Source organism: Phalaenopsis equestris, unplaced genomic scaffold, assembly GCF_001263595.1.
Source record: "Phalaenopsis equestris unplaced genomic scaffold, ASM126359v1 Scaffold000107, whole genome shotgun sequence".
Lineage (NCBI taxonomy): Eukaryota > Viridiplantae > Streptophyta > Magnoliopsida > Asparagales > Orchidaceae > Phalaenopsis > Phalaenopsis equestris.
The window spans coordinates 4692661-4705894 of NW_018164549.1; the positions used below are offsets into that span (position 1 = coordinate 4692661).

The window sequence follows — 13234 nt, forward strand, 5'->3', positions numbered from 1 at the left end:
TGGGGGGGGGGGCATTTTCATGAATATCTATCTGTTGGTCGGGTCCTCCAACAACTTCAAAGATTTAAGATAAAACTACTTATCCGACATAACTTCAGGATATGTTTGCATAACTCAAATAAATTCTTCTATGGAGGTATCCTGTGAGGTACCAGCATGAATTGTGCACAATTCCACCAATTTTGCTACTGTGTTTATAATGAATGTGACTCCTGTTTTTTTCTTTTCTCCTCCCTTGATCGCTTTGACTTGCATGTGGACTCCAGTTCCTTTTGGTTTAGTTTGGGTCCTTCACTTGACCCACTTACTTGCTCGGTCTCCAAGTCCTCTGGTATGCTTGCAAACCCATGCTCACTTGGGGTGAGGGCGTGCGTGCCCATCACAACAACCCCACTGAACATACGGTCCAACTTAACCTTTAGGTTCGACTCAATACCACTTAATTTGAATTTCTTGACGGCTGACATTGCCTGCAACATACAAGAAAGTTTAATACTTAAAATAGATTAGAGGGATAAAGAATGAAAAGAATAAGTCTTGAGGGGTTTACTCATTACCTTTAATTTCTCAATCCACCACTCCTCTGAAACATCCATAATATTGGATCCCAACCCAAGCCTGTGGATCCCCCTTTTAGTCCCTTCCATAACTTATAGTCTTTTTCAAATGATCCCACATGTTCTTAAATTGTAACCTATCACAGTCCCTTCCTCTCATTTCATTGAACTTCTTCGTAATATTTTGTCACCCTTTTTTGTTAAAAGTAGGTGGTGGGTTTATTCCAAGCTCGATCTCTTTAAGATAGATGTTGCAAAATATTATGGTGACTTCCTTATCCCACATTGTTGATGAGGCGACTTCTTCAGTTTTTACCATTACGATACTAATACAGAGAAGGAAAAACAACAATAATTTAGGTCAACCAGAAAAGAGACAGTACCACGAGCCAGAAGCATAACACCCATAGCCACCATCCCCCACCAAACACACACCCATAGCCACCACCCTCAACACCCCCACCCACACACACACACCCATAACCACCAACATAGCCTTCACATCCGCCAACAAGCCCATCACCCACAACCATTAACACATTGACCACCAATCCACATACCAAAACCCAGCACAACACACGCTTAAAGCCAGCAACAAGTACACCACCCACAACTACTAACACAACCTCCACATGCCACCAACAAGCACAACACTCAAAACCACCAACACAACCTTTACATGCCACCAACACACACATACTCAGATCCACCACCAACCCACATTCCCACAGACCCAAGCCCTCCACTATACATATAATTATGAAAGTTAAGATGTAAGATATGTAAATATATAAGAATTGTGTGATATGCATGTAAACAAACCTTATGAATATTTCTAACAAAATTTTCTTATATTTATGCATAAGAAGTGCTACTAATTCTTTATGTTAAAATTTGGTCCATGGAAATTTCATTTTTAGAAAAATAAATGTGATCAAAATAAGGTTAATTTGAAATCATAAAATTAAAATAGATTAAATAAATTTTTTTTATGAATTTCCACACTAGAGTTAAATTAAGTAATTGAATATGATAAAATATTAATTTTATAAATAGTAATAATTTCAATTACCCCCTTGAAAGTAAATTTTCAATTCCCCCTTAAATAAATTAGGAATGTAAAACCTACTCATCAATGTTACCGATAATGCCCTTCACCCCCGGAACCCTTTCGGCCTCTCACGCTTCTCTCTCCCCCAACCCTCCGCTCTCTTTTCTCCCCCGTTTGGCCGTCTCTGTGCTTCTTTCTCTCTCCTTCTAATCTCTGCTACGTCATATGGTTGCGATCCAGATTGTCTCCCTTCGCTGCTGTCCCGATTTCCCCTCAATATTTCTTCTTCATCTCGCGCGCATCCCGATTTCTGTCGTGATCCCTCACCACCTCCGCCGTAATTGTGATGTCGGCGGCGGGTTCTCCGGCGACTGAGTTGCCGGACAGATCCTCGTCGGAGGATCAATTTCAGGCGAACAATCCGACCCGGAAGTCACGTCCTGCGCGGGCGTGCACCGCCCGCACTTCAGCTCGACTGCAGGCTCCCTTGCCGGCGCTGGAGCCCCGCTCCATCACCGTTGGTGTTGTCACTCGTCGGGAGAAGGAGGAGCAGCAGCCGGCTAGCCGGATCATCACTTCGTTAACGCAGCCGCCAACGTCGGCTCAGCTTCCGCGGTGGGGTATCCGCTCCATGTGGGAGCTTGCTTCCGTGCTCAACTTTTTGAATGTGAGAGTCTACCCACTGGCGATCTCACTGTTTTTTTTAGGTTTTCTTAGCTTTATTTGTGTTTTGCTCTTTCCTGTTGTAGGTATTCAGACCGCTGCTGAATATATCGGTTGAGTTCTCAGCAGAGGAGCTTGAGACGGCGCTGCTGGTGCCGAATAATACATTGGATGATATTCACATACCGCTGCTAAAGGTGAGCGTCTTCTGCCTTGGATTGGAACTTTGGATTTAGTTGATCACATTTGTGGTTTAGCTTGGTAGACTGTCCTATATTTTATATGCATATGCATTGGTGTTTGGGTTTCTAAAATTATACAAATCATGATTTATTACGATTTGAAAGCATATTCTCTGAGTGTGGTTACTGAGGACTTTAGCTGGGTTTGAATGGCGTTGGAAATGCAAGCCTTGAGGTTTTGGGGTATCAATTTTTCTTGTTGATGAAGTTAAGGATTCATTTACCATATTTCAATGGTGCCTTAGTTTAGCTTTTTGTTGAATTATCTCCTCTATTTGTTTGCTTATATCCTTTTAAAATTGGTTTCTTACTCATTGATGTCAATATTCTCAGGCTATACCACCTGTTATCCGTGTGGCTTTAGGTCGGTCAACTTGGGTTACAGTTTTGTGCAGGAAAATAAAAGATTGGTGGCATTGGGTATGTTGCTTTAAGCCAATGGCTTAATTGCTCAAACTTAGAGAAAGTGATGATTTTTAAGATTTTGTTGCGAGAAATTACTAGCTAACATTTAATTATTGTTGTAGGTAGCTGATGGGGAGATACCAATAGCTGCATCACACGGGTATTTTTTTACTAACCGCTCGAACCTTTTTTGAATGGTAAATACAATTAAAGCTGATAGGTGAGTTATGAACATGTTTAGGGCTGAGGTTGAGGTATACAAGAATCTTGAACCGCCAATTCGAGTGTTGATTTTAAAAGCTTTATGTGACATTCGTGTAGAGGTAACTATTTCTTGTTTTTTTGTCATTTCATGGTCATTCAAATTGCAATTCTGAATACATGAATGAATGATTTTTTTTTTTATGTTTGTTGAGATTTTAATACCTCATGCTATTATTCTGAATACTATATCAATAAAGTTTGTTTTCAATTCAGATGTATTTATGCACATAATTTTTTTTGTTTAAAATAGATTATAAAAAGGTCACCTTAAATAAAAATAAATTGTGAATAATCACATTCAAGCAGCTTAATATACACTTATTGACCTTGAGCTAGCTAATAGATGAACAGAATTTATGCAGCTGTAATCTTAGTTCATTGATGGTCATCATGCTCATAGCTTAGTTTTTTTTTCATTAATAGAGATGTAGATAGGGCTGCTTATTTCATGGTGAAATTATTGCTCAAATTAGTGTAACAAATAATAAATAGCAACAATGAAATTAACATGATAAATTGAGCATTACTGACTTAACTAATATAAGCAAATTTTTTGTCTGTTGTTCATCGGCGTTCAAACCTGAAATATTACTAAGCTTAGAAGAATTTTTACAAGCTAGGATTGAACATCTAATCTCTTCAAACCTTTGAAAACCAAAAATTTTTCTAGTGAATAGGTCCTTTGCAGAGATAAAGTTTGGACTCCTAAAGTTCATAACACTCTTGTTGGATAAAAATATGATGAAACATGGTTGTTTATCTCTTAGTAGTTCTGTATTATTTAACTAATTTTATTAGCATATATTTACACTGTTTTTTCTTAAGTATCTACCTGTGACAGCCTGAGTAACCTTGAATAATTTAATTGAAAAGCTTGCCAGCCATGGTGACCATGGAAGAAGGGGCAACTTGTTTGTCTATGCTCCTAGTAATTTTTGATAAATTTTTCGAAGATATGATACATCTTTGTTATTCCATTAGTTTAGGTTATATTTATTTAATTTTATGAATTGTTTTGAATGATCTTTCTGAATTTGTTTTTGAATATTCTTGAAGGGTTCATGTTTGAACAGTGCGCACAGTGATGAACTAACTGATTGTTGTTTAAATTTGCTCTCCAGCAAGAAGACATTAGAAATTATATTGACAATTCTTTGAAACACGGTGTCCATCTTTCTTTGTTTCGGAAAGATCGTATTGGTGGTGATTCTCTGGGAGTTTCATACTGGTAACATACTATTACGATATGTTGATAATGTCAAAATTTTCCATGATTATTTTTATAGATTCAATCTCAATGCTCAGATTTGTAGTCACTGCTGAGATTTTTGTATCTTTTTTGTCTTTTCTGTAGGTATGAGGATGATGAAATAATAGGTCACCGATTATATCGGGAAATAAGAAAGGTTGAGGTTAAGAAGGGCAAGGGAAAAACTGTTCCTGCACCTCCTAATACCTCCTACCAATGGGAAATGGTTGCGTCCAATTTGGATGAATTCCAAGAAGTTTCTGTGAGTTTTACTTTCAATAATATAGGAAATATGGTTCCATAAATTGTGCTTGAAGCTATGCCATTTTACAAATCTGTAATATGTAATAATAGTTAATATCCTTCTTTACGGTTTTTTTTTTTTTTTTGTTTTGAACGTGTGCTGTAATTTTTAAAATGTCCACTACATTTTACCATACAACCTGCTTTTTAGTTTTGTCATTTTCCTTTCTCTGCGGCAATTAGTGATGGAGTGTCACTGTTGGCAACAAATTTGTATGTTAAGTAATTAGAATTTAACTTTCTTTTCCTTCTTAATTGGATACTAACATATATTTCGGCGAATCTGGCCAGGAATTATTTTCGTGTGAGTATTAGCTTGTTGATACGATTTTAGAGGAGCTTGATTTTGTTTTTTCCTTTTATTATCTGCAAATTACATGATTTGCATGAAGGCTAAAACGTGGCTATTTAAGAGTTTAGAACCTTGCGTGGATGTTATCTTTTCACCAATAATTTATGACTTGACATGTTCACATTCTATTTTTAGTTTCAGTCTTAAATGGTACTTGACCTATGCAATCAATGTTCTCAGAAGGTAAGATGCGTTGATGATATTAGTTGTATAATTCCTGCAGAATGGTAGAAGTTTGTCTTAGTTTTTAGGGAAATTTGCATGCACAGCACTCAATTCTCATGTATTTACATGTCTCGCACCTAAACTTTCATATTTACATATATAACGCTTTGATTCTTTAAACCTATGCATGAAAATGTGTATTCGATTTTTAAAAAGTGGTAAGAGTGTTATTTTAATGTTATATTATTTGAGTGCTATGTGTGTAGATATGAAAATTTAGGTGTGAGATATGTAAATACATAAGAATTGTATGCTATTTATGTAAATGACCCTAGTTTTTGTTTGATTCTTAAAACTAATGGGCATGTTAGTAGTTAGAATTTAGAACTTATTGACATTTCACGGTTTAAATTCTTGTTAGACATGGCACTGCTACGGCACTATTTGTGTAGTGCAAAATTTATGCATGCTTAGTTAAAGAATTCTAGCTGCAGTATAGAACCCTACTTGCATTTTATTTCAGTGTCAAGAGATTGACCGCTGGTGTTTTTGGAAGTTTTGTTGAAAGATTTAAAAGTGTTCTGAAATGAAAGGAATCACATATTCAGGATTAAATACTAAGCTTCGATGAAGCGGATTAAATGACCACTTTGAAGCAGCTTAACTCCAATGAAAGAAGCCTTATGCATCTTTTTGGGCGTTATGTTTGAATTTATAATTTGATAAGTTTAAGATTTGCTATTTAATGTAAATGATGAACTCATTAAATAAATCGTGATATTCTATAAAGTCACACCCCAAATGCTTTGGATATGGCTAATCACGATGAGGTTCATATTAGCATATTTTTTTTTAATTCTAATACACTCCTAATGACTTATCAACTTGATAATCTCTATTTTGTTTCTCATTCAAATTTTGCACCTCTTGCCACTTTTTAAAAATGGAATACACATTTTCATGGACTAAACCATGCACAAAAATGAAATTATCAAAGATGTAGGCTTTCATATAATGAGGAAAAGAAACTAAATAGGAATTCTTCCAAAATAAGAAAAAAATGAAATATTTAATAAAAGAAAAACAATTAGTAAAATATATCAGGAAGAAAGGAAATAAATTTCTTCCTATTCCGTATTCCTGTTCAAGCTGGGTTGTATGTATTGTACAAACTAGGCTTGGACTTCAATTTATCATGATTGACCCTTGGTAGTGCTTTGGTCGAAATATCAACTGTTTGAAGTCTTTTATGAATATAGTTGACGCGAGCAATTTCTTTGTTAATCTTTTCTGAGATGAAGTGTCGGTCAATCCGATGTGTCCTGTTTTGTCATGATGCATAGAATTTTGGTTATATTAATAACTACATGTCTATCATTGAACAAATTAATTGTCTTTCATCTCATCCTAATCGCCCTTAAAAACCCTTGAATCTACATTCTATCACATATTCCTTGTGCATGAGTACGATATTCATATTTTGCAGTACTTTGAGAGATAACAAATTACTTTTTTACTTTTCATATGGCAAAATTGTCGCAGGCGTATGAACATTATCTAGTGGTTGCTTTCCTATTAATTATCTCTTCTGCCCAACTAGCATATGATATACGTATATCTCAATCACGCGGTTTTCAAATTTTTTGAAGAGCAAACGATATTCAGAGGTCATTTTCAAGTATCTCAGGATTCTATTCACCGCTTCCAAATAATCCTCATTGGATTATTCATGTGTCGGTTTAATACACTGAGTGAGTATGCAATATCAAGTATTGTGTGTGATAGATAAAATATTTTGCCCACAAATCTTTGGTGGCTTCCTTTGCCAACTAGACTACTTGGGAGGGCTTATATAGAGCGGTGTGTCACCTCCCAAAAGAGCCCTTATGGGTGGTGGGCAGCCCAGGACTTAAATACTGTTTTTCGGCCCTACACCTAGCCAATGTGGGACTATTTGCCTGTGACATTCTCCTCCACCCAATCACGTGACGCCCTCGTCACGGATCGGCTCCACCGAGGGTCCCACTGGACCATGGAGAGTCCACACACCTGGCAGACAGTAATCTGCTCTGATACCACTTGTCACCTCCCAAAAGAGCCCTTATGGGTGGTGGGCAGCCCAAGACTTAAATACTGCTTTTCGGCCCTACACCTAGCCAATGTGAGACTATTTGCCTGTGACAGGTGGCTTTTTGAAAACGCCACCGACGTGTTTGGAAATAGCGTTTAGAAGCCTCCCTCAAAATGTTGTGTTCCGCCTTTTGTATTAGACGCAGATTGCGGGTTTCTACCAACAGTTCACATTTCATTTGGTCGAAAGACAAGTAAAGTACCTGCACTCGCTTCCTCTTCCTCACGCGCTCGTTCGATTCTGTGCTCGGATTCAGGCGACACTCAGCCGGAGGAATCTCCCCCACTTTCCATTTTAGGGTTTTCTTTTCTGCACCTCGTCGAGACGAAGCTTGCTGGGGTTTTTCTGGGACCCTACGTCATCACCTGACCACGATGCTAGCAAGGATCTGTCTTCCGCCTCTGGCCAGGAGGAGGGTCCGCCGGAGGAAGAGTGAACGCCAGGTGCGGAGCAGGTGTCACAGAAGAAGAGAAGCAAGAAGAGGGGAAGGGAGGAAAAGGATGTGAATCTCTCTGTCTATTTACGTTCTAGTGTTTTCTTTCCATGAATCTCTCTGTCTATCTCTCGCTTTGTCTCCATTTGTGTGTGTGTGATTAGGCGATAATTTTTTTAAGCCCAGTTAATTTTTTTTCTCATGTTAGTTCTCCATATGTTGCCTAAAATTCCTAATTTAGCTTCTATCTTTTTGCTTTATTATAATCTTCAGTTAATTTCCAGAAAACTTTAGTTTAAGATATTAAATACTCTGGCTCTCACAACAAAGCCCATAGATTTTAGTATTATATGAAATTTTATGACAAAAATAATAGAATATCTAAGTTTAAAATATGTCGTAGATATGTAAATACATTTTCTTCTGTTTGAGTTTACTTTCTTCTTAAATTTAAATTAAATTATTTTAAAATTAGAGTAAAATGTAGATTATTGATTACAATTTACATTACAGATAATTTAAATTTTTTTTTAAATTATCTACAAAAAGTTACAGATAAGCTGTTTTTCAAACACACATACTAAACAACTAAACAACTTATCCAGAACAGGGGCAGAATGGTCATTTATCCAGAATCAACTATTTTCCAAATGCAAAAACCAAACAGTCAACCAACTTATTCGGATCAACTGCTCATTTGTAGATTATCAGGATAAGCTGCTTATCAGCAGAAGCTGGATAAACTGCAGCTGCCCCAAACAGACCCTTAATCACTTATGTTCAACTTTTTGTTGGAATTTATAGGCGTGTCAGTAGATTTAGTTTCGCTTAGCAGGTTTAAGATGAGCTTCTTTTAGGATATGAGGATTTTCTCTTTAGACCGAGTCACCTCTATTAACAAAAAATATTGGAATTCCAGAGGTCCTTTATCTTGGAGTTCTAAATTACTTATGCTACCAACTATCAACTGCTTTACTTTAGAGTCCCTTAATTAAATTGTGATATATATTGTAACGTGAATTATTATAATATTTCAGTTCAATTGGCCTTAGCGAGCATTGTTGAGTTCTTGGCTGCGGCTATGTTGTTGGGAACCTTAATGTCTCTGATATTTGCTTTATTAAATTACTGCACCACAGCTGTAAACATGCTTTACTTTACACTTCGAATTGTAAAGTTATATAGAATTTTACTTCATTGGTTCATAACTGCATCTGTAATTTATGTATTATAAGAGTTTACAAATATTAAATGACCCCCACCATTCATATTAGACCAATATTTTAGTTTTATTTTAAAGATTTAAAAAATATTAAGTTTCATCCTTTTAGGTTTACACTGATATACAATCTCACTTAATTAAATTACCTCATCAATATTCTTTTCTGTGTTGTAAGAGATTATAAATATTATATTTGACTTCTATACCATGATAATGTTTTATAGTTTACCTTTAGGTATAATTACATTTATGAAAAGTTTATGTTAGTTAACTTAATTAATACTTCTGATCTGATGAAATATGAAATAGAGACCATTTGGAGTGATTTAGAGACTTCAATTACTGGAGCTGTTTAGTATAGATAATGCATTAACTCTTAATGTTCTTATTTACTAGTTGGTGTTATATTGACATCATGGAGTCAAGCTTTTCTATCTCTTTTAAGTTTTTTTGCATTGGTTTGGCATTGCATTAATTGAAATTAATTTGCAATTTACATCTGGGCATATCCAGGTCAATATATAAAATGCAAAATTTGATTTTGGCTCCTTTATACTCCAACATGCCTTTTTTCCCTCCGAATGCTTATGAAGCTTCTTTGTCTTATGTTTTCTAGGACAAACTTCTTGAAAGCAGGAATAGGACTGAAGTTTCACTGGCAAAGAAGTTAAAAATAGATATTCTGCCAGAGGTTGACAAAATTCAGAAGGTACTGCATCATATATATATATATATATAATATATTCCCATTTATGTATGAATGGCATGGTACTCCTTTGTTATTTATGGTACATGTTTTTAATTCAATACAATACATAGAAAACTGAAGAAGCTTCTATATTGGTTAATTACAGAGAAAAGATCGATTGTTGAAGAAGCAACATAGACAAGCTCTCCTTCTCGATAGCTTTGTGATTGCTGATGGGATTTCTTCTGGAAGGTCCCTGCGTGACAGAAAACCAGTCACATATACATTTGGTATGATTTAATTTTTTGCCCCAGAATTTTTTTGCCTTTGTCTATATATCACAAGTATTCACACGCACACAGTGAGATGGGGGTATCCATGTGGGCATATCAGAGTGTATGTGTGCTCAAACGAGCTGGAAGTGCACATTCTTTAACTGAAAAGTTACTGATAATTGGTTGATCACCATTACCAAATGAAATTCCTGGGTATTTTAAAATGGGGATGCTAAAGATTTGAGAAATATGCCTATAATGTTTTGTAATACTTCGGTATTCTGAGATTTAATGAATTTTCATTAGTTTTTAATAGTTGGAACAAAAATGACTAAAGAAGAGGCCATTAGGGTAACAGGAATTGCTTCATGTTTGTTTGTCTAACTAGCAAAATCTTCTTATATGCAGAAGAATGTTAGGTCTTGGTACCATGCTGATACCTTCATTATTTTATGTATGGTAAGTTAGAGTTAGGCTATGGGATACGAAATGTAGGAATCTTGGTTGAATTTCTACATGGTAAGTAAATTATTAGTATAAGAGAGCCCCATAAAAAATTCAGAAACTTCATTTGTTCATTTCACTGGTTTAGAAGATCTGGGTTGTAGGATTGAATAAATTCTTTTTGTTATATCCAGCTAAATTTTTTGTGGTGTTAGTGCAACACTTTTGAGGCTTTTGAGATGCATGTGGAGGTACATGATTTTCTTATACTTGAGATCACTGTAAAGCTTTACAGTCATTGCTTTGAGATGGTTGCCTTTCATAAGTATGATGTAAAAGCTTTTGAGCTAGTGCTGCTCTTATAAACATCCCATTTTGTTTAGATTCTCTCATAATTTGATGAAAGGTTTATCAATAGTAATTTCTTTTAATAATTTCAGTTTTGTTAGTGATTCAAACATTTGAACACGAATTAGACTGTAATATTTTTTATGCTGATTGCTCTGAAAAATGATTCTACATTTATAAATGGATATAGGGAATATAGAAAAAACTGTAATAAGGGCTGCCTACTTGGAAAAATTGGTTGTTGAGTTTAGTTTCATTCAAGGTTTGTTGAAAGATTTACAAATACTATTTTTCGTGTTATAATATATTATTCTTGTTAGAGATCCAAGTCCTCGATTTCTTACTAGAAGGCAACGGAAATTATGTCGTTTGACCAGTTATTTTCTTACTTGATATTCCTTGTTAAAAAATTTCAATTGCATGCATATAACTTCTTTAAGATAGTTTTTGGCTTATGCCTCAGTTTAAAACTTTAGTTGCAACCTTATCTATCTTTAAATCTTCCCTTTGAGATTCATGGTTTTATTTAAGTTGGCATCAAGGCCAGGGCGGCGATAACTATTTCGGCAATATATATATTCATCTCCTTGCACTCCTATGATCTCTAACTGCCTTACTGCTACAGTTTTAGATCATTTTGTGTTGGTTAGCATAGCTTTTTTTCAGTGGTTCTACCATATTCCCCTATTAGCGAAATGAGAAAATCCTGAAGCGTTGGCATTGAACTCACAACTGGTTTAACAAAAGCTGCAATGGCTTCGTCCCTTTGGCCCGATTCTATTGATTCTCTCATGGTCATACTTAATAGTTTCTTTAAGATCTTGTTAGATGATTACTCTTTTATTTTGACCCTCAATTAATGAACTAAGGTAAAAGAACACTTTTGTAATGTGGTACCGCTCACCTACCACATCTCACATACCGTTCACCTACCGCTTACTTACCTCCCATCTACCACTCTCTTGCTTCTATAAATAGAGAGGGTGTGAGGCCTAGGAGAGCAAGAGAAGAGATCTTAAGGGTGTGAGACTTAGGAGAGGCAAGGGAAGAGATCTTAAGCTACCACGAAGGAGGAGAGAATAGCTAGAGAGCTAGAGAGGAGGAGAGCATCTTGAGGCCTTGTATCAAGGTGTCGCTTGAGAGGGAGGCCGTAGAAGGAAGATGAGGGCTCATCTCTATGTATAAGCTATGTATTCTCCATTTCTTTTGCCTTAGTGAACTATTTGATTGATTCCCTTTCGTGGACGTAGATCCAGTTGGATCGAACCACGTAAACGATCTGTGTTTGCTTGTGTTCTTTTTCGTCTCATCTCTATGCCAAGAAGTACATATCTCACAACAATTGGCGCCGTCTGTGGGAAGATTCATACTTCTTGGCTAGATGTGTTCGCGTAAAGGTGTTCGCGTCCAACGACGAAGAAGAGGAGCTTGACATTCACGAACAGAGGAGCAAACGGATCGCATCGCAGGCAGCCAAATCGCGTCAGATTCGGTGAGCAGTGGAAGCTTTGATCGACTGGATTCGCACCGCAGGTTGTGCGGTTCGGCGAGACGGAGGAGGAACAGTCATCGAGCGAGGGCCGAAAATTTGCGACAGGGCTGCCAGCAGAGGATTTCGGACTTTCGAGTAGCTCAGCCAGAGGGAAGAGGCGGAGATCGCGCAGAGAATGGGTCGGGGAATTTCCTGCTCGGGGCCTGCTCGGGAGTTCGTGAAGCAGGAGGATCTGAGCAGTTTGGCGAGGCGCGGCGGCTCTGGAGAGGCAGGTTTTCTCGTGTGAGAGGCAGAGGAGGAATTCTTGATTTGTTCCGCTAGACGCAGAGGAGTGTCTGCGGGAAGGAGGCGCGAGCACAGAACAGGAAGTTTTCTCCGGTGAACAGGTGTGATCTCTGCCAGAAGGGATCAGAGCTCTCTGGTTCGGTTGACGAAGGCACTGAAGTTCACGGGGTGAAGCAGGGAAAATTCATTTGGAAGAAATCCTAACCACGACAATGAGTTCCGTCAAATTCGACATTGAGAAATTCAATGGGAAGAATTGCAAAGGTCGGCGGCATTGTCGGCCGAAATGACCGAGAAGGAGAAGATCAACATACTGGACAAGGCCCACAGTTTGATAATCCTGAGCTTGGGCGACAAAGTTCTGAGGGAGGTGTCGAGGGAGACAACAGCTTAAGCACTTTGGGCCAAACTCGAGATACTCTACCTGACAAAGTCTCTGCTAATAGGCTCTTTCTGAAGCAGGGCTTATACTCCTTCAAAATGCATGGAGACAAATCTGTCTCAGAGCAGATCGACGAGTTCAACAAGATCATCGACGACCTCGAGAACATCGACGTCAAGATGGACGATGAGGACAAGACACTACTGTTGCTAAACTCTATTCCTAAGAGCTACGAGCATTTCAAGGATGTGATGCTCTATGGAAGGGTGCAAACTATTACTCT

General features: G+C 37.2%; 1 protein-coding gene across 1 annotated transcript in view; it reads left to right on the plus strand.

Annotated features, from left to right (window-relative positions):
• The first annotated feature begins 1705 nt into the window (after window positions 1–1705).
• Window positions 1706–13234, plus strand: part of LOC110020782 (DDT domain-containing protein DDR4) — a 29410-nt gene continuing 17881 nt past the window's right edge. Inside the window, exons 1-9 of the mRNA XM_020719002.1 lie at window positions 1706–2275; window positions 2358–2468; window positions 2847–2933; window positions 3041–3078; window positions 3160–3241; window positions 4304–4410; window positions 4537–4693; window positions 9654–9746; window positions 9892–10015. Coding sequence (XP_020574661.1) covers window positions 1955–2275; window positions 2358–2468; window positions 2847–2933; window positions 3041–3078; window positions 3160–3241; window positions 4304–4410; window positions 4537–4693; window positions 9654–9746; window positions 9892–10015 — 1120 coding nt within the window. The 5' untranslated portion in view covers window positions 1706–1954. The remainder of the gene's footprint in view (window positions 2276–2357; window positions 2469–2846; window positions 2934–3040; window positions 3079–3159; window positions 3242–4303; window positions 4411–4536; window positions 4694–9653; window positions 9747–9891; window positions 10016–13234) is intronic.